The sequence below is a fragment of the Atractosteus spatula genome, chromosome 9 (assembly GCF_055471065.1).
Source record: "Atractosteus spatula isolate fAtrSpa1 chromosome 9, fAtrSpa1.hap1, whole genome shotgun sequence".
Lineage (NCBI taxonomy): Eukaryota > Metazoa > Chordata > Actinopteri > Semionotiformes > Lepisosteidae > Atractosteus > Atractosteus spatula.
Window position 1 is genome coordinate 6,965,611 of NC_142714.1, and position 21,935 is coordinate 6,987,545.

The following is a 21,935-nucleotide window of genomic DNA, read 5'->3' on the forward strand; positions in this document are numbered from 1 at the left end:
CACCACTGTTCCATGTTTTTGCCATTTGTGGATAATGGCTCTCACTGTGGTTCGCTGGAGTCCCAAAGCTTTAGAAATGGCTTTATAACCTTTTCCAGACTGATAAATCTCAATTACATTGTTTCTCATTTGTTCCTGAATTTGTTTGGACCGCAGCATGATGTCTAGCTTTTGAGGATCTTTTGGTCTACTTCACTTTGTCAGGCAGGTCCTATTTAAGTGATTTCTTGATTGAGAACAGGTGTGGCAGTAATCAGGCCTGGGTGTGGCTAGAGAAATTGAACTCAGCTTTCCAAAGATGTGATAAACCACAGTTGATTTATGTTTTAACAGGGGGGGCAATCACTTTTTCACACAGGGCCATGTAGGTTTGGATTTTTTTTTCCCTTAATAATAAAAACCTTCATTTAAAAACTGCATTTTGTGTTTACTTGTGTTATCTTTGTCTAATATTTCAATTTGTTTGATGATCTGAAACATTTCAGTGTGACAAACATGCAAAAAAATAAGAAACCAGGAAGGGGGCAAACACTTTTTCACACCACTGTATTTTAATACTTTTTTAGAATGGTACATTTATCTGTACATCCAGCAGCAGCAGAGTACTACATGGATTCTGTAAACTTCTTAATCCATTTTAACACAAGGACACATACTTTTCAACAACATTAATTGTGGTCCAATTATATTTGCAGTGCAAGTTTTGAATTATTAAGCAGACCGGAGAGGGAGAGAAAGTCTGCCAAAAAAGGGACTAGTTAAAGGTTAGTTAAAGTTAGATATAATCTGGCTGGGAGTTAATAAGCTTGATTGGTTTCAACCACAACCTTCAGAGTACAGAAAAGACTTCAGTTCAGCCTCATTTCATATTGACCTGACCTTCCAGTGACTGAGATGAGACAGTTCAGTGCAAATCATTAGAGCTGGCGGGGAAGCACAGAGTGAACAAATTCAGATCCTTTCACACAAGAGAGGAAAGAGGGAGGAGATTTGCGAAAAGGCAGCAGATTATTGATCTAAAGGCAAGGAGTGAGATGACAATGATGAAACTGGGGAATTGAAAGAGGGAAACTTCCCTTACAGGATGTCTGTGTGCATCCTTTCAGATCACGTGATATAATATGCAGCTAAGCAACGCACTCATGTCTGGACCAGAGCAGAGAGCAGCACAGCCATGGAGACATCGCAGGACTCCAACATGGCACTAACCACACATCCCTTCATCGTGAAACCTGTGGAAAACACAAACTACACAAGGATCTTCAACTGTTTCTTCCTGTGCAGGAAGGTGGCCAGTGAAAGAGGTAAGATGAAAAAGCAATCAGAGACCCATCTGCTCTGTTTTTACCGATGGTATGTTGCAGGAGAAGGCAGAAAAATGATTGAATTCATTTAAATGAAAAGAGTTAGATTTTTATTGAGGTCCGTGTACTGCCAATAATGCCGTCTTGAGGGAGGTTTGACTGTTTCGGGTGTATGTCATTTGTAATGGAGCGTGCTCAAAATTAAATAGCCTGTGTGCTCTATAATTCATGGAAGACATGGAAAACATATGAAATGCAGTGAAATTGAAGTATTTAACTAGCTATCAAATACAATTCAGGGCGATGTTATTTTAGCGTTTTCAAAAGAATCTATATATTTGTCCTTCCATGCTAGATAGTATATTCGTAAAACTACAAGGTGATTGTTATTGATATCTGCTCTTGGCCACAATGTGCACCAGGTAATGATGCACTTTATGTGATTACATTCCTACCCTGTCTGGTTTTTTAGTTTGATAGACCCTGCAATGCAGTGCCACTTCATAGTCCTTTTTTTTCCGTTTTATTTGCACTGTTTTATTTAGCTTTTTTTAAAGGTTACCAGGAAACCTATAGTCTGCTGCTTTAGAGTTAACACTTTACATGAGGAACTGTCATAATGTTGCTCAGCTACACTGCCCTCCATAGGCCGAATGCTGAATTGCTGTGATTTTTGCCTTTTTTTTGTTCATATTTTTAAATGAAATCCCTTAGTCATTGCAGGTTTTTAGGACAGTAAAGCAAACCCTGCGCTAATATGCGAGTATAAATCTCTTTCAAAGCTATGCTACCCATCAATTACCTCAGGTTTCCACTCAGAACTGAAGCCTGATTTCACCCACTGAGCTAAAATCCGAGAGATTTTTGGACAACTCCTATCTGCAATTGCTGTATTTTCTTCCTGAACAGCCTCATTTTCCACTGCAGCATGGCTGCAAGAAAAACAAAAGCAGAGAACATCACGACACCTCGTTTTAATGTCATTGAAGGTCTGTCAGTATGATGTCGTTTCTTTTAATCAACCTGAAACACCCTTGGATGTCCACTGTTATTGTAAGAATGTTGTGACAATCAGGGATACTGGCCACCACAGTCAGGCACCTCCAAGGTCATTCTCATCAATACTGTATACTAAAAACATTGGAAAGAGAAATGAATAACCAAGCAAAGGGCTTTCATGAAGATGCTGTGGGACTTTATTTAAATTAGATGTTGTCAGGGGACATAACAAATGCCTAATAATAAATTCTGAACTTGAGCTAGATACAATCCCAGGGTCTCTGAACGGCCCTCACACCAACCAAAACAAACACACTATCCAGGTCATTCAATCATCATCGTGCGAATGTATAACAAAGTACAAACAGACTTGTCCAGATCAATGCAAACATTAGTCCGGGAGCTCACCAAGTGTTGCTGTTCCCAAAACATCACATTAAAGCCGCCTTCTTAACTTTGCGGCGTCATAGTCACCTTTTCACTTCAATAATATATTCATGCCTCGCTCAACTGGGTACAAATCTTCATTTTTCCCATTATATACAACATTATTAATAACCGAGTCTCCAACAGAACCTACAGCGCATGACTGCAACGCATGCACAGTACGCCTTCAAAAATCAAGATTAGTAACAGGCTGTTTATTCAGAGATTAAACATCACTTCCCCCGTGATTAGGACACACATCTAGCGCATAATATCGGGGGGAAACAATTGAACGATCTCCCGCTGACAACCAGTAATTCATTACATTGCTCATGCACTGAAAAACTTCCTCTGGCGTCTGGGTGCTCCCGTAGGAAAGCGGTATCGGACAATACCCGCGGAAGTATCTTTTTTTTTCCTTCCTTTTGTTATTTACAATACAGAGTATAATTACCATACATACATAATATTCATACGAAACAAAATAATGCCAGAATGTCTTGAAATGACCGATATTGCCGAAAACAAAAGTATTTCTTCACTTCAACGCTAGCCGTGCGGCTGTGCCGCTCCGTTTGGAAAATCCCACTCTTTTTTTAAAATTGTTTATTAAACATAGAATTTACAGATACAAATACAACAAGCGGATCAGAATCATGTACAATAGAAAAAAAACGCAGCAGAAAAAAGCATTTAACTACCAGAGGTAATTAAGTAATTATGTGGTCAAATTGTATATTTTACACGTATCATATTTTCCTTGCTTTAATATTTCTCAATTATTTATAAAATGTAGTTTCAACATGCATGCATTTCCTGTAAAAAATAAAACTCAGCACACAGTTTTTTACAACATTTCGAATACCTCTGGCATTCATGAAAAAGATATTGTAACGCTTACGGCCGACAGGTTCTGTGTAAGAGCCGGCGTACCAGAGCAGGTGACGTCACCGCCCTTCCCTGTGATAGCAGGACTACAGCTACTGGGCTGTAGGAAGATCTCTCTTCAGCTCACCGGGCTGGGTCCATGCGGAGTGACGCGGGAGTCCCGGGTGTCCCGGGTTCGAGCCCCCGACGGTGCAGGGCCGACCTAATGCGGCAAGGGCGCCCGCCTGAGCCCCCGTTGCGTTACAATATACACAAAAGCAAACTAAGACTGTCTAAACTATTGAGTTTTTCGAAGAACCAGAACTATAACAGTCCTTAATACTTAACTACACCATTCCAAACTAACACTAGTATATACTGCTATAACAAATAAAACCAAAACCAAACATAATTATTAACTGAGCAGCCACTGGGAGCGAATCTCCTTCCCATCTACAAAGGCCCTCCTCCCCTCTCTTCTGGCAGCTTCAACCTGGGGCCAAAGCTGGTTTGGAAAATCCCACTCGTCTGCTGCAGACATCAGGGGCTGACGTCACCGATTTCAACACGCGATCCAGAACAGCTCTTATAAAAATGAGATGCACAGACATCTGAGCCACAGCAATTTGAGCAGGACGTCTGCTGGGACGGACTTTTCTTTAGTGTGAGTCGAGCTCTTCGTATCGTATCTGTATGGCAGAAGACGGTTTGCAATGCAACGGGCAGCAATAAAACCTTAAATCTATCGAAATTAGTAAATCAGCCTCACTAAATAACATGACGTGAACTAGCCAGGACTGAAGCTTAGTAGCTATATTAAATATATATATAGATAATGTTCCCGTTTTATGAAGTCTTTTAATGGCACTCGGTGATGAAGAAGATCGTATTTGTGACTGTGAATACTACAGTATGTGACTTTTTTTGTCCAGAAGACGTTATAACATTTCTCTCATCCTTCGGAGGTTTTTCATGTCCGTTTCTCGATGTGGTTTTTGTTGAGCAGGGATGTTCCCTGCGAGTCCATGTGCTGTTTATATACAGTAATAGTTTGAGCGCATTTGTTTGTTTTTATCATGTCGCTGACAGAGCACCGAAGGAGCTTTTTGAGTAATTTGCAAACATCTGTACAAAACCATTACATTCTAGCTATCGCGGTGGTAATATTTTTGGGATTGCTTTAGTTTTGAAATATTTAATATGCGTTTATTAGTGTTTGAACATTTACATGTAACAAACCAAAAATCTGAACTTGTTAAATCGATTTACGTGATTTGTGGCTTTTGATCTGAATTAAAGGTTTTATTATTAAATAGAAGAGTTACTGTACGAAGCTCTGAATGACTGGATTTGGAACCTTGTGGTTCAAAGAAAAAGTTTTGTGTTGCATACACTATCTGCATAGTTAGCTAAATCATTTAACAACGTGACTGAGGTATAGCATACTCTACTGTATGTGAAATTGACGCGCATGTTGACAATGCTGTTTTCAGATGGTGCTTACCACACAAAGGTGGATGACCGTATTTCTGCCGTGTTAAGAGAATATATCCTGTAAGCTGCATGTGTGTCTTGTATGAATGACGTAATGTCGATGTGTTGTTTTTGTTCAGGTAAGAAAGAAATGAGAGGTCTGGGAACACACTCCAATGGTGGTGTGAAGAACAAAACCCACATCAAGATGCCTTTCCACTTCCGCAAGAACAAGAATCATAAAAATGAGCCAGTGGTGGAGCCAGTTCTCCCTTCAGGTACACCGATGCGCCCATCTCTCTCTCCCTCATCTCTCTCTCCCTCCCATCTCTCTCTCCCCCATCTCTCTCTCATCTCTCCCTCCCATCTCTCTCTCCCCCATCTCTCTCCCTCCCATCTCTCTCTCCCCATCTACCTCTCCCTCATCTCTCCCATCCCTCTTTCTCTCTCTCCCCATCTACCTCTCCCTCATCTCTCCCATCCCTCTTTCTCTCTCTCCCCATCTACCTCTCCCTCATCTCTCCCATCCCTCTTTCTCTCTCTCCCCATCTACCTCTCCCTCATCTCTCCCTCATCTCTCCCTCCCATCTCTCTCTCCCCCATCTCTCCCATCCCTCTTTCTCTCTCTCCCCATCTACCTCTCCCTCATCTCTCCCATCCCTCTTTCTCTCTCTCCGTCATCTCTCCCATCCCTCTTTCTCCCTCCCCCATCTATCTCTCTGTCATCTCTCCCCCATCTCTCTCTCTCCCTCCCATCTCTCTCTCCCTCTCATCTCTCCTGTCCTTGCCTGCAAGGTCTTTCTCAAACTCGTTCCTCTCGTGCCTCCCCAGCGCCCTTGTTGAGCTTCGAGGAGAACCTCGCGCAGTCGCGGTTCGCGGAAGCCGGCCTCCAGCTGGTGGCCCGGGAGGAGCAGCTGTGCGGGCAGGGGGACGAGGCGTCGAGGGAGAGGCTGGGGCAGGACTACGACAGGCTGTGCCTGCAGATGTGGGGGGTGGTGATGGCGTCGCTCAGCCTCGGGGACGGGGAGCTCGAGAGGCTGAAGTCGGCGGTCGAGGCCATCGCGCACCAGGAGGAGCGGGACAGGCGGTGGAAGGAGGAGAGTCAGAGAGAGGCGCCGTGCTGGAGGCCGCTGCGGTGCCGGAGCACGCACGACCGCCAGCTGTGGAAGATAGTGGAGAGCCGGATGGACAGTACGGAGGAGGTGAGCGGGGCGGATATCCTGTCCTCCTCTGTGAAGAAGGAGGTCTTCAGGCTGGGCAAGCGCCTGAAGGACGACCTGCTGACGGTGGTGCGGAGCGTGAAGGGCTGCTACCCCCAGGAGTTCGACATCTGCAACACTTACGCAAGGTTATACCATGCAGCCTTCTCCATCCGGATGAGGAAGCTGACGGAGTTCGTGCTGGACCACGAGGACTGCAGCTACCTCCTGTGCTGGATCCACAATTACTATCCCAAGTAAGTGCCATGGATCCAGTATTATTATCCAAAGTAAGAGCCATGGATCCAGTATCATTATCCAAAGTAAGTGCCGTGGATCCACTGTTGTTATCCAAAGTAAGTGCCGTGGATCCACTGTTGTTATCCAAAGTAAGTGCCGTGGATCCACTGTTGTTATCCAAAGTTAGTGCCGTGGATCCAGTATTATTATCCAAAGTAAGTGCCATGGATCCACTATTATTGTCCAAATTAGTGCCCTGGATCCAATATTATTATCCAAAGTAAGAGCCATAGATCCAGTATTATTATTCAAAGTACTGTAAGTTCTACAGAATTGCAACACAGGCTCCTCAGGGCTGTGCATGCTAGAACTGCACATTAAGGAGTTCACAATTCTACAACATGCACATGTATGTATGTATATCAATTACAGCAGTCACGAAATGCTGATTTGCTACTTTATCAAATGTTTCTGCAAGTTTTTCTCCTTGCAACACCAGACAGGCAAATAGTTGTCGATGGTTGGTAATACTTTATATCATCCAGAACAAAACTCAGTCCGAGTGGTGAAGTCCCGTCTTTCTTTGAATCCGTGGCTGCTGTTGGGCTTTTCTGTTTGTTTCAAAGTGGTAGAGACTTGTTATTATGCTTTTTATGTAGGTTATTTAGGTTTTAGAAGTTCAAGTATTTAGTATTTAGTTTGAGTATCTACTGTAGTTTTATTCTGCTTAAAATGCTAGACTTCGGAAATCCTCAGAGTGACTTCTTTGGTGCTGTGATTTGCCATGAACTTGTCATAGGTGTTGTTGCGTTTCTTTTTAAAGCAATATTTAATTGGTTTTCAGTCTTTTCGTAAAAACACCATCCAGTACAGTAAATACAGGATGTGTCTGTGATTCTTTCAGCAATGTGCTCAAGAGCAAAGAGCTCCAGGCTGATATCAACACCGAGAACTTGGAAGCTCTTCTCCCCAAGGAGACATTAACACAACTGGAAGAGCAGTATTTTGCTTACAAACAGGTAGGTCAACTTCTGATGAGCGAAAATCTAATTTTTCTGAGCACAGTTCACTCCCATTATTTATAAAAATTCATAATTTTTGCTGAAAAACCCTTTCTTTTGCCATTTAAAATGAGATTTGGAAAAGGCGATGGAATTGTAAAAGGTTGAACCAGATTTGTCAGCATCTGTGTCGCTCATCTCCAGCAGGCAGGCTCATCTTTCCCAGAAAGAAAAACTGTAACAACATAAACAATGTCACAAATTAAGGACAGGAAAAATAACATACAATAGAACTGTGAAATCAATATTAGAAATAGTACACAATCATTAAAAATAATCGCAATGATTACATTTTGTGAATTAGACCATTGTTAACAGTGCATTATTAGAAATCCAAAGATCACTGCTTTTCTTTTGTTGCAATATTGTTCATGGCGTGACATCTGAATTATGACAATTTCGTGGTCGACAATGTGTCACAGCTTAATAACCCGCACTTCATTTCAGTGCTCTGGCAAGAATTAGCCCTCTGTCTTTCTTCTTTCAATGAGATGACGTTCACACCCCCTGCTGATGAAGTGTTCTGTATTGTCCCATTTGTTTCTGAAATAACTTAAAAGCCTCTCACGTGCCATTTAATCATTGATACGGGCCTAAAGTCGTGAAAAGTGGCTCGGAGATGCGTTTAAATGTTAACGTTTTACAAAATAAGAAAGTAGGAAACTCACTTTTAATGAACGAGTTTCCTTTTTTTTTGTGAAACTGGGGCTCCTCAGGGTGGCCAGAAAACTGAATTGCTTTTTTTCTGCAGTGTCAGATCAGCAAATGGATTTTGAAGGCTCTGCAGACCGAGGAGGAGAAGTGGGTGAAAGGAGTGACTCCTGAGCTGACAGATGGGCATTACTTCAGCGAATTACCCATTGACATAATCCAGGTATTGAACACACGTCTTTGTTGGAGGAGTCTGCTGTGACTCTTTAAGTGGCTCTGTGTGCCTAATTCACCGTGCCATTCCTTCTGTTTTATGGTCTTGTTATTCGGCAGCATGTCAAAAAGTGACCATGATCTTTGTAGACTCTAAAACGGATAATCAGTCTCGGCACTATGTAACCCACGTCACCCTCTCTGAATTATTTAGGAGCCAATGGCAGATGGTCCTGAACTCACTAAAACCACACTCAAATGCTGAAACACAGAAAGAAAATGACTTTAGGAAACATCAGTTGGAGGCTTGACTGGTAAAGGTGCTCGCTTGTGTGCCGGTTGAGCTCTGTGATCCCGGGTTCGAGTCTGGGTCATGTCACTGGCAGACTGTGACGAGGATTTGAGCTGACAGATTTGAGCTGTGCAGCAAGAGCTGTTGCAGAATTGACTGAGTTGCGTTGAGGGTCGAGGGGTGAGTCAGCCAGGGTTCTCCGGGCTCTCAGCTACACAGCGCCCCCTGTGGCCTCCTGCGTGCTTACAGAATGTGGCACCGTCAGTGAGGGACACCTCTCCTCCAATCAGCGCTGAACTTCCTGCTTGGGGCTGCACCGACAGTGACCTATTGGAAAACGAGCAGCTCAGTGTCAGTTGGGTCTTCCTCTTACTCCACGTGCATGAGTACAGCACTCAAAACAATGTAGGAAAAGCTATCGGCGAAGAAAATATTTGTCATGCAGTTTGCACTTCTGTCTCACAGCTTATAAATGGAAGCGCGAAGGAAGCCAGGGAGATTTCCGATGAAATATTTGCGGCCCTGAAGAGCAGGCTCTTGACTGAGCTGGAGAGCTTCTTCATGAGGTAAGAGGTTATAAGACGGAGATTTTCACGTGGAAGACAACATATATTTAATATTTACAGGCGCATTGCGGGCTGTTGCACATTCCAGCCTAACAGCATTACGAGACTGGGGTGTCATTATCTGTGAGAGGAATAACAGGGACATGGTCCCATTTGCACGTCTATCAGATTTACTGATGATTACTCTGTGGTGTTCAGTTTAGTGATGCAGTCGCTTGAATGGGCCAACTAACCTTATATCAGACCCTATTCTACTCAACCATGCGTGCATTGTACCGTACGTCCACAGTAATGATATGGAGACTGATGGTGTTTAATGTCCTGTTTCAGCTATAAGAAATATTTAGAAGACGTTATGAAAGGAAAACAGGATAATTCGACGTTTGTAAAGGCTAACCTGTTGAGCATTAAACAGTTCAGGTAAGTTTTCTGTTCATTAGAATTTAAAAAAAAATCTTGATCTTTTGCCATGTTTACTTATGGGCGATAGCAGTTGTTAGAGATATATTGAATGTGGTGATTTTTGTGTGAAGATCTAATTCTTTCCAGATGATGGCAAAGCAAACTGGAAAGTAAGAAAATTCCAGGAAATCTTCCAACGTACTTTTCTACATAGCAGAATAGAAGGGATATGACTCAGTGGGGTGAGGATTGATTGGAAGAGAATCATTTATTTCAGTGAAAGCTGCAACAAAATGTCAGTACTTGTGTCATCTTGGTTTGATGTTTCAGAAGTGAAAGAGCAAGCAAAAAAGTAACGCAGTTATGCAGCAGTGGAACTAGTTATTCACAATGCAGATTATGCCCTCACAGTGTAATGACATTTGCATAATTGCAATGATCTTCTTTTGTTTCTCAGGGATTATGTTGCTAACAACAGTGAATTCTTTAAGGATGGAAGTGAAGAAAGGTGCATTTTGACACTGAAGCACCTGGAGGACAGTGGATATAGATACCTAATCGGCATCATGCAAAACTCTATCAAGGTACTTGAGCTGCTGTCCGACACAATCTCTGCTGTCTCCATGATGGTGGCAGCAGTTTGAAATATCTTTACAAATATGGAGCGCTATGTGCTTTCAAATCTGTTGCGCTCTGTTGGTTGTTGTGAACTTCTACTGTATTGATGCAAAGGCTCTTCGTGAGCAGGTAATGTAGGTCTATTGAAGAAGCTCTTCTGTTCACTGGTGTTGTCATGTAAACTGGACACCAGCTGTCAGTGTTCCTCCTACTTTTAGGACACTCTTCTAATTACATCATTGCACAATAGCAGGGTTCTAAACTTATTTTTAGTTCCCAGACAAATTAAAGCTGGAATTTCACAGTACTCTTGCAGTCTAGTGAGAGCTATTTCAGTCTTGTAAGTGTAACAGGAGCTGGTGCAGTCTCCCGTGAAGCGTAGTTCAGGACCCTATGCAGACGATATAATCCGGATGTAAGTGGAGAAGGACAACAGGGAAGAGACGTAGAGGATCAAGACGGGTTGACAGACAGGGGGGCGTGAGGGCGGTGACCCGGTGCTCCGTAGGCGTGGTGCAAGGAAAACAGATCTAGACAGTCCAAAGGGGAATCCGCGGCGCAGTTCAGAGTCCAGGAATCGCGGGATCCATCTCAGACAGGCAAAGTTAAAATCCGGCTCCAGAACAGGAACAAAGTATTAAAACCAGGGTAACGAGGCCAGGCGCTCCAAGCCCCGGACTCAGACGGTCAGGACGCCGTGATGAAGCCTGTGCTGTCGGGGCTCTCCTGGACCCGCAGGTAGGTGGGCTTCCAGGCGTCCATCTCCCAATGCTGAGCCCGGAATAGCGAGAGCACCAGGCTTAAATAATGACCGACAAAACAGGAGACAGGTGAACGTAATCAACTATAAAACGAAAGGGTCGGAGCGCCCTTAAGAGGAGGGATGACGATCGTGACCGTAAGAGGCTGCATTTTCATGAGCAGGGTATTGTTTCTTTAGAACGTTTGGTATTCCATTCAGATAAAGTGCGTTCTTTATGTGAACAATCTAAAAGCTACATCTTCTGGGTACTTTTACTTGACAGTCTTTCATAGTAAAACCCGAGGTGGTCTTTTGCACTCATTGTGAAATCTCTCTGAAAAGTTACCAGGAGAACTGAAGTGTGGCAGGTTTATAAATATCTTTTTTGGGAAAACTTTTCTCCACATCAAAGGCCCTCCCTTCAGTTCCCGAAAATGCCTGGGTTTTGTTTCTGGATTGTGCTGCTTAGCTGTTCTCATCCTAGGTGGCTGCTGTCCTTATGACTGCAGAGGCTCAGAGAAAAGCTGCTGCTGTGTCTCGGATCAAATTGCAGGGTTTTTATTTTTCCGTTTCAAGCTGCCAGCACTAATGAAAAACAATCGCCAGAACCACGCTACGCTAGGCAGAAGAACCCATTCTTTCCAGAGTTACAACTTAAGATGCATAAGAAAGTTTCATTTTCCTTGCACATTGAGAAATTATGCAATATGATGCCAGACAGAGCAACCAGCTCTCAGGGGGCAGAGGTACGTTGGAGAATGAGGCCAAAAAGCCAGTGTTTCTATGCAGCCTAATGTTCATGCACTTTCACAGAGTTCTCAAGACTGAAACAGCTGTTCCAGATGGAAGAATTTAATACATTCCACAGTTTTGACATTTCCTCTAAAATTTAAATCATTTCAGCTGGCTAGCAAAACCCTGGCAGCCTCAGACTCTCTCGGTATTTCCAAAGGGTTGTGTAAAAAAGTTTGGCACATACACATGCCCTTCACACATTAGAATCAGGGAGCACTAAAGTTATTTGACAGTGTAAAAGATCCTTGAAGAATTTGTTGATGGTGGCTGTGCATCCATTACAGAACCATAAAAATGTCTTTCACATTCCCATAGATCAGTTCTTTAAATTCAGTATTTTTTTTAGGTCTTTTACCTTTCTGTGTTGAAAATGACCTCTTTAAATGAAGATGATTTTGTTCTAAAACCCTGGGATGGTTCTTCTGTCATCACAGGGGTCTGCTGTTGCTATAGTTGTGACAGCAGTAGAGTGACATACACAGTGTTAGGGAGGGGGATACTATTGCAGGACAGCCTACAGTACCTAGTCTGACCTTAAATTGTGCAGAAGAGAAACTGGTCAGCCGCAAAAGGAGTTAGATCTTCTCTGTGACAGACTTCAGTGGCTGTCGCACATGGCTTGTTGAGTGTGGTTTATTTGTGTGAAATGCAGTTAAGTAGTGTTGTCTTTACAGCACTTAAATTCCTCACAGGCTTCATGGATAAAAAAGTAGCTATTCTTCCTGAACAGCTGTACACTATTCTTCCTGTACAATCTGCAAAATCACAAACCTTAGCAAGATCTATTTGCCAAACATTGTGTGATGTGTATCCTTATTGGAATCCTGACCAGCGACTGGGAACAGGCTGATGTAATTAGCTGTTGAGTCCACAGGGCACTTTCTCCTGATCTCCCCTTTGCTGGGATGGCACTGACCGCTCTGACCTCACATGCACAGCATGGCTTGTGATTCATTGTTTCAAGATTCCTCTCCCTGTGTCCCTCTCCCCAGAGTCTGCACCGGGATGTGGGTACCACGGCCTGGCTCAGCTGCAGCAAGCAGGTGATGGACAGTCTGCTGCACAAGGTGGAGGAGCTCTTGCAAGGGCACAAGGACATGTCCCCTGACACCTTTCAGGTACGCCGCTTGCTGGCCGTCCCACGTTTCTGCTCCTCCAGCAGGTAGGGCGCTTGCTCAGAATCGGGCAGGTCTCGCCTAGTTTCCCTAGAGAAACAGGCCAGAGGCAGGTTCTTCCACCAGGTGCGCCATAGTTCAAGTTTTTAAAATGCACTTTAGGGTGGGGAATTGCTAGATCATGTTTTTCCATGTCGGAAGCTGAACTGGACAGCAGGAGGTTATTCAGAGTGCCCCAGTGCCCGAGCAGAAAGCAAAGCAATCCACCAGGTCGCAGGCAGTTCAAGCTGAGCCAGAAACGGAGGAAGGTACACGGAGCAGCTTGAGGTGCTGCGATCGCGGCGCCAGCCATGTGGACAAGCCGGGCTCAGCCAGCGTGTCCCCCTGTCGTGCAGGAGCTGGTGGGCCGGCTGCACCTGGCGATGATCGTGGAGTACTGCAGGAGGCTCATGAAGCATAAGCTGAAGCTGCGGGACGAGGCGCAGCAGAGGACCGCGGCCGATCGGATCTGCACCGACTCCAAGAAGCTGCAGTGCCTCTTCAAGGAATACGTGAGTGTGGCCGACCGGACTGGACCTGCTCAGGGGAGCGTGCCTTCGGAGCCGGATGTGCGCACAGTCTGTCTTGCACACTTTGCGGATTTTTTTTTTTGTGGCATTTTAGAAGTGTAGCATTCCAAGTGTGGCACGGTGCGGCACGCTGGGGAGAATGGGGAAGTGAAGGCAGAATCTTTTCCGGCCACATCACCCGAAACTCAGCGCTGCTCGGAGGAGAGGCGTGGCCAGCGCACACGCTGCAAGCCCGCAAGAGCCCGGGAGGTCACTGTGGGGTCGCTGTGTCACTGAGAACCACACGAGCCCAGGCCAGCTAGTCCCACCCTCCACCCTTGGTGGCCAGTTCTGGGTCCCCACATGGGGAATCCTAGTCGCAGTCAGCTAGTGACCCGACCCAGAATCAAGCCCACTATCACTGAGGTCAGCCTACACTCCAGTCAGCACTTTTGCCAGTTGATCCACTGGCTGAACCCAGGGCATTTTAAGACAAAATCACTTATCAGTTTGTTTAATCACAGATTATACATTTATCCAACTATTGCTGGCGTATGTTGCTGGTTTCTGTCAGATATGTGAAATATGGAATGAGATTCTAAATTTAGCAGAAAGATGACCTGTACCATAAGACTGAAATAATTATGAATTGTTTTGCTTTAGAAACCAAACCTGACCTCTTCGTTTAGAAAGGGTCAATGAAACACAATACCGGTTTGCTTTTTACATTAGTGGAAAAAAACATTACATCAGTTCCTTACTGGCGTGGATTCAGAAAGTAAGGCTTTTTAACACTAATACAAATACTGGGTGTGTTCCAGTCAAAGGTGTTGCCTTTTCCAGCAACTTCTGATGCTGACAGCCACCAGAATAAAAAGCTCAAGAACGCACTTCTGAGCTACTAAAGGACATAAAAATTAAAAATAAGAGGAGACCATTCAATGCAATCTGCTCCTTTGATTTCTCTTCTAAGCCCCATGTTTTTGTTTGACTGCTGAGCATTTAGTATTTCTTTAGATTGGCATTGCCTGTACTTTCTGTATTGAAGGAACCCAGAGTTTTGCCTTCAAACAGCATGGTGAGGTAGCCTGTCCCACACTCCCACAAGCCTTTGTGTCAAGAAGTGCCTCCAGTTCTTAGTTTTGAACGCACTACCCCTTATTTCCCCCCCTGCGTCCTCTGGTTCACATTTAACTTCCAGTTCCAGCGCAGCCATATCGTTTATGTAACACTGACCACAATTACACAGGTTTTCCTAAATGAGATTGTATTTTATTGCTAGCCTTCAGCCCTCCACCCTTGTGTTGTTTTTCAAGTGTCTGTCAATGTGGCAGTAAGGCGTGTGGAAGACTCGGACCTCAGACACTGACCCATAGTCCCCCCTTTCCTGCTGCGTGGTGACGTCACGTGTAAGGAAGAAAAATGTCTCATGTGCTTCCTTGCTTTCGCGCAGGGGTCAAAAGATGAATGGCTCAACGAAGTTCTGGGCAGAATCGCGGAAGTCATCAAGCTTCAGGACTTGAGCACAATTCAGCTGGAGATCGCCACCCTGGCCAGGGATTACCCAGACATCAGGTGAGGTCGCTGTGTCTCTGTGTGTCAAGACAGAAAGCTGTAGCCTTCCCCACTTCAAAGAGTGGAAAACCACAGATCGCATTTCAGTTAGGGTGTGCTGCCCTGATTCATCTCCAGACATGTTTGTGCCGCAGGTTTAGACAAAAGCCTGTCGTGAGAACTTTGTGCCGTTCGTATGGTAACCACAATGCATGGCATCCTGCCCTACCTGCAGAGGATCGGTGGTTTTGATGTAAATGCGATTAAAACTAATGAGCAAAGGGGTTTTATAAATACAGTGTGTAGGAATTCATCATTTAAAATGATAGGCAGTGGGTGGCAGTCAACACTGCTGCCTCCTCGCTCTAGAGTCCTGGTTTGGATTACAGACTGAGGTGCCTTCTGTGTGAAGCTTGCACGTTCTCCCCATGCCTGATGTTTATCCAGGAGCTCTGTTTTCTTCCCATCTCCTGGAGACATGCTGGGTAGGTTAACTTGTGTATGTCTGCCCTGTGTTAGGCTGGCACTATCCTTAACTTGAGTACGGTGCTTTCTGATAAAGGGTGGGGAGAAGAAGAATGAAGATACAGATTTGAGGAGGGTAGGGGGGATCAGCTGCCATCCTTTTCTTCTCTTTGACTCTCTGTGTCCCCCCCCACAGTGAGCGCCATGTGGCTGATTTGCTGTACCTGAAGGCCAACCTCTCCAGCAGAGACGTCAAGACCATCAAGAGCAGCCTGACAGAGACCAAGCACGCCATCTGCAGCAGCGAGTCCAAGCCTTTCTTTTCCAAAGTAGTGTTAAAAAAACTGTTATGAGCTCCTCTGGGGCCCGGTGTCTTTCATATGGCGCCTGCATGAGTCGCTGTCCTCTATACCAGGGCCCAGTGCCTGTAAGAGGCCAGGACAGCCCCTGTCTCTGGCTCTGTGCACTGCATGTGTCCGCACAGATTTCGGTTCCGAAACCACACTCAGCTGAACAGGCTGTTAACTCACATGCTTCTCATGCCTTGGACAAACCTCGATCCCTTGAACATTCTCATAGCTAACTTTCCCTGTGGCACTGTTACAAACTTTTTAGCTTTGGTTTATTGTTATCATCACAGAGTTTTGGAATATCACCAAGAGCATTGGAAATAATAATCAATGAAATAGTAATAAGAAAGCAAAAACCTACGCATGTGTCGGCGATAAACAACTATTAAACCTGTGAACTCGAAAAGAGACGTCACCAATAACACAAGCTTTAATGCAATCCACTTTAGTTCACACCAGAAGAAGGCTCCACAGTGGAATTTCCTTTTCAGAGAGGCATTTCCTCTCTTCTGTTTTTAGTATGGGATAAACCTATTATTTGTTCCTTTGCAGCCTACGCATACTGACGCAGCTACCCACCTGAACCACTTTAGTTTAATGCTACTACTGTGTGTTTAGTGGCAGAGTTATTCAGCTAATACAGAAAATGCTTAGAAAAATTCTGTTTCTAGGTAGGAGTAATTGTTACTGTATTTTACAGTGATATCTAGTTTCCAAGCCTGTGATATTGAGCAGAGAACTTGGGGAACTCTGTGTGCACAAACCTTCTTGCTTCTGCTTGAGAATGTAAGTGTTAAGCTGGATTCAGCACTTTCTACTCTGTGGTAGTGGTATTCAGATGGGGTTGAGCAAGTCTGCTGTCAATGCCCATGAAAACCAAACAAAGATTCCTAGATTTTTTAAGTATGTTATTTTCAGTTAAAGTGCTTTTTGAATCTGAATATGTCTGTGAACCTTTGTATGATTCAATAGTTCTTGAGTGTTATTTATGTATATTTGTAATGATAATGTACAGTGGACTGTATGTAATGTGTAGTGGACTTAATCACACTTAATAAGACTGTGGTGAGCAGGCACTGCTTTACACAAAAGGTGGTGGGTGTCTGGAACAAGCTTGAGTCATATTGTCGATTTTCTTGAGAGACCTTCAAGAAATGTCTGGATGTGGACCTTGGATCAAAAATGTACTCACCGGCCAAGCAAAGAGTAGATCACGTAGGCTGCTCTTGCCAGCAGCCATATCACCATCATAGTCCCCATTACCTGTAAAGGTCTTTGAGTGGAGTGTCCAGAAAAGTGCTATAAATACAGTATGTAAGGAATTGTTAATTATAATTATTATGATAATTACCTTAGCACACTTGTACTGTTTCTCAGATAGGAAAGGCCTTACATGATTTCACTCTCCTTGAACCACTGCCTGTGCAGACGTTTTTGTTACTGTTACCAGATCTAAAGCAATGTTAGCAACAATGTGCTCTGTTGTTACTGAAGATGTGCAGTGTTAAACGACATGTACTGTATATATTTTATTTATGTCCATCTTTTTCATTTTAAAATAAACAGTTTAAATGTCCAGTCTCGAATGAAAGTAGACCTCCCATTCTCTTGTCTGCTGTGCCTCTGCTGGTGCTTATTCTTTGTGAGTTAGCAGCGATGACAAACCAGTGCTGCATCATCTACAACCCCTCTTCCTATCCAGTGACGGACAGATCTCATAGCTGCTGCCGAAAGACCTGCTGTTTGCACTTCCACTCATCGGTCTTGTGATGCGGATGAAGTCAATGGGCAATTTGCTTTCTGGTTTTGAGAGTCCCGTTGCTTTTAAACCCCACTTTGTGGGAATGAATCAGTTTTTAACCCATTGTCATCCAGGTTTGGGTTCAGCGAATTGTGAAAATGGAAAAATGTGCGTGTGGGGGGGGAAAAGCTGTGGGCTAGAGAAACCTCCTGTGCAAGTTTCACCATTCCCAATTTTTCTTTATATGCAGCTCCAAAGAGAGTCTTACTGCTGTGTGTTTACGGGTGGAGCAGTGGCTCTGTGGCTAAGGCTCTGTGTCTGTGACTGTAAGGTTGCCAGTTCGAATCTCATGGCTGGTAGAGGAATCCTACTCTGTTGGGCCCCTGAGCGAGACCCTTAACCCCAACTGCTCCAGGGGTGCTGTACAATGGCTGACCCTGTGCTCTGACCCCAAGCTTCTCTGTGTGTCTGTGTCTCATGGAGAAAAGCTGGGGTATGCGAAAAGATGAATTCCTAATGCAAGAAATTGTATAGGGCTAATACAGCAACATTATCATCATCATTATTATTAAAGCAGGGCACGCCAAGTGAGCCGAGTGAATCATGGCGCAGGAAGTCCACAGTCTCTGAAAAGCCCAGTGATGTGTCAGTTTGCCTTGGGATCCAGAGACATACAGATCTATCTTTTCCTTTCCTTTATGGGCAGCTGAGCTACTAAACGGAACCACTATGTGTCCGAACACCCATGGAGTGTCATGGGAGCCGGTTCTGACTCCCGTGAAGTGTGTGGCAAAGACCCTATGCATACGGGGTATAATCTGGAAGAGTCTGGAGACCAACATCAGGGGAAACACGCCAGGGTTTATTTCGGGGAACACGCACAGTGGGCATGAACAGTGATCCAGTGCACAGGGGAAAACTCAGAAGGCGACCAAGTCCAATCAGATCCAAAAGGGATAATCAGGGTGCAGTCCGTGATCCGAGAAGATGGGATCACTTTATTGGCCATATACAATTTCTTGTATTAAGAATTTGTCTAGCGATACCCAAAAATGAACGCAATTGAAAAAGATGTGGTAAAAGCGTAGTAAATCACGGAGGGTGGGGGGGGTTAAAGCTGCAGTAAAAACGTCACTATGTTAAAATCAAATGGAAAAGGTGCAAAAATATTGCTTGATGGTAAATCTTCATAAGGGAAGATTGTTGATTGTTGTTGGAAACCCATCAGGATAGGCTGTGCTGCCACGCTGCGCCCCTAACCCGTAGTGTCCAAGGTCTGGCACCAGTCCTGCCCCCTTCCTCCACTGCAGCAGCTCTCCTCCTCCTCCTCCTCACGGGTCCCACTGTGTAACACTGCTGTCCACCAGTGGACAGGACAGGAAGACCCCCGGATGAGGTTTTAAGAGGACAGATTATTCCTGAGGATTCCTGACCTTGCCTAGCTCTTGCAGTGTGTTAGCCTGGGGGGGGGGCTTGTGATCAGCTGGGATTCTCCTGAGTGTCTTGTGCTTGTTTGCTTGTCGGAGAAACTGAATTCTAAAATGGACACAACGGCAAATCTGGTTTATCATTCTAAAGCAGATGTTCAAAAAAATGTATTTATTTATTTTTAGTCCACAGTCATGTTCTGCAAAATTAAATTTCAGAAAGTATGGAATGCTCCTGAATGGGAGACCTCCTGGAAAAGCTGAGATTGCTGCTGTAAGAGGTGTTGGTGGGACCAGTAAGGGGTGCTTACCCAGCAGACTGTGACTATGCCCCAGTATAGTGATGGGGACAGTATACTGTAAAAAAGGTGCCGTCCTTTAGATAAGACAATCATTTTTATTATTAGCAGTAGTATCAGTATATACCAGTCATCAGCTGACTGCTCCCAAACTAATATCTGGAGTGGAGACGGCGTTCCCACAGCTCCGTGCCCGGCCGACGAGCGATTGGCATTGGCGTGGACGTGACAGTGCTGATGTGTCGTGCCCTGGACTGGAGCTTATCGAGCTGTGAGACTGTTGGCATCTACGCAGTCAGCAGGGCGACGGGAGCCCCAAGACTGCTGTGTTCACTCTCTCGGACAGCCGCAGAGCTCACCCCGATCCCTGCTCGTTGCAGTCTGCAGTGTGATCTGTCACACCTTCCCGCAACAGCACAACGGGCCACTGCTGAAAACAGGGCTTGAAAAGCCTTTTGCATGTTGGCTGAAGTTTAAATCCTGAATATATATGCCTGTCTCTATGTTCTCCAAATCAAAATTTCCTGCACTTACTGCCTTGGTGTAATTTTGTAACTTACCTCAGGTCTGTTTCCCTTTCCACTAGTATATAAAATTTCCTGAGTTGGCATTCAAAGCCAAACTCATCAACATTCGAGTTTATATTCCTGTCAGTCCAGTATTGAGGCATAATTAGAGGAAGCAATTAAGTCTTTCCTGTTGTTGTTGTTGACCTGCTCTCATAAAGTAGAAAAGTAAAACAACTGAGCATTATCTGAAGAAATTCCATCATTTTGCAATGGCAGTGATTTCAGGGCGCAACGGAGGCCATGAAAAGCTGACAGGAAAAGATAATTTTCTTCAAAACATAATACATCTTTCGTTTCGATTTTACAAGATTTTACAAGAATAAGAGGCAGCGGGCCAAAAAAAAACAAGCTGCTTTTCTGCTGTAGTACATGTCTCGACAGCCACATTTGAATATAAGCACTAAACCATTAACCATGAGCATAACTGTTTTTCTTCTGGTGAAAGTTTTCCTCAAAGAATTTTGGAAATTAGACCCTTTAACTCATTCCAAGAAAGGAATAGTAAAAACACATTCATTTTAACCCTCAAGTGCTTCTCGAATTACAATACTTAAGCCTTCCTTATACAGCAGAGGCGTTGAGTAGGGGAATTTCACTGAAACAGTAGCTGCCCATGGAAGCGTCCGTAAGGATGTTTCCTAGGTCTCGTTCACTACAACAGCTCCACCCTGTGGATAACAGCGGTACTGCGCACATCCTTAACGCAGGATTTCAAACAGGAGTCCATTTCATTCATTTAGCGTATGGCTTAAGGTAGGGATGCCTGATTCCGGTCCAGGAGGGCCACCTTAGGTTTTCTTGGTCTCTTCAAAGCAGCAGCACCTGAAGAGCTGTAAGAGCTGTAATAATCTGTTTGGTTGATCCAATTAAACCGATATTGACCTCCTGCAAGTCATTAAGAGCTGAGTGGGAGTGAAAACCTGGAGAAACACTGGCCCTCCAGGACCAGGGCTGCACACCTTTGTTTTTGGAGGTTAATTTCCTCTTGATCTCTGCTCTTGACTTGCAGTTTGTGTGCCACAATGTAAAACCTGCAGTACTGTAAAAACAGTAGTGAACTGCTATTTTGCTCTGAGTCAGAAGACAGCGCTAGCTTACTCCTATTTATTTTACTCTAAGAAAACGTTCTAACCCTTAGATCTTTTACTCTGGAGCTATTCGTTAGAATGCTGTAAAAAGTGCATATTGACACAGTAAAGAACTCCCATCTGTAAAGGCAAGACAACCAAAATTGAGACACAGCTGTTAGCCATAAATAAAATTTTATTTCTTTCAGCAGCACAGCAATCACAGTGTGAAAACAAATGTGCAAAACTTCACACTTTTGGTGTCATAATCCAACACATGGACCGTGCAGATTTGTTAAAAAATGACATTGAACAATAAAAGTACCTTATTTACAGAGGTTGTGCAAACTCTGCCTGTCTCAGAAAGATAGTAGGAGGAGTAGGGCAGAATAGTAGATAAGTACGGTAGGCAGGAGTGGCCTCAGCATGAGTCTCACTGCACTAAGGGAGAGAAGACGAGCCAGGAAGGTACTGGTCCCGGATTTCAGAACTATAGATAGGCTCTGTCACCATAAAGCAGGGTTCTGGACAGAATCTGTCCCTGTGTAGAGAGCTGGTGCAGCTTCACAGCAATGAGAAATGCCCTCTCGCTCTGGACTGGGTTAGGGATCCAGCCAGGAGGGCTGTCAGAAGTCAGGCTCTCAAATTCCCAGTGTTCCACACCAGCAGCTGTATCACCTGGCAACCCCCACTGGAGCTCAGCAGGTGTGAGCCTGGCCAGTACCTAGAGGGAGACCTCCTGGGAAAGCTGAGGCTGCAGGTGGAAGAGGTGTTAGTGGGGCCAGCAGGGGGCGCTCACTCTGCAGTCTGTGTGGGTTCTAATGCCCCAGTACTGTGATTGGGGACACTATACTGTAAAAAGTATACTGTCCTTTGGATGAGACATAAACTGAGGTTCTGACCCCCTGTGGGCATTAAAAATCCCAGGGTGTTTTTAAAAACAAATGTAGGG

At 44.4% G+C, this 21,935-nt stretch overlaps 1 protein-coding gene across 2 annotated transcripts; it reads left to right on the plus strand.

Annotated features, from left to right (window-relative positions):
- The first annotated feature begins 1,144 nt into the window (after positions 1-1,144).
- tnfaip2a (tumor necrosis factor, alpha-induced protein 2a) lies at positions 1,145-17,471 on the plus strand. 2 transcript variants are annotated; one of them, XM_088925596.1, is made up of 12 exons: positions 1,145-1,304; positions 5,210-5,347; positions 5,901-6,525; positions 7,413-7,527; positions 8,321-8,443; positions 9,191-9,291; positions 9,622-9,711; positions 10,151-10,277; positions 12,841-12,966; positions 13,359-13,514; positions 14,965-15,086; positions 15,727-17,471. In XM_088925596.1, exons 1-12 carry the CDS (start codon positions 1,175-1,177, stop codon positions 15,881-15,883), a joined length of 2,010 nt encoding a protein of 669 aa, XP_088781722.1. In that variant the 5' UTR covers positions 1,145-1,174; the 3' UTR covers positions 15,884-17,471. The 2 variants fall into 2 exon arrangements, with proteins under 2 accessions (XP_088781722.1, XP_088781723.1); XM_088925597.1 differs by lacking the exon at positions 1,145-1,304 and adding an exon at positions 4,215-4,260.
- Positions 17,472-21,935: the final 4,464 nt, after the last annotated feature.

Bases quoted from the DNA above. Each gene is read 5' to 3' on its own strand.
- tnfaip2a (XM_088925596.1), top strand. From the start codon at position 1,175: ATGGAGACATCGCAGGACTCCAACATGGCACTAACCACACATCCCTTC. The intron at 12,967-13,358 runs GTACGCCGCTTG...CCTGTCGTGCAG, and splicing joins TGTCCCCTGACACCTTTCAG to GAGCTGGTGGGCCGGCTGCA. The intron at 15,087-15,726 runs GTGAGGTCGCTG...CCCCCCCCACAG, and splicing joins AGGGATTACCCAGACATCAG to TGAGCGCCATGTGGCTGATT.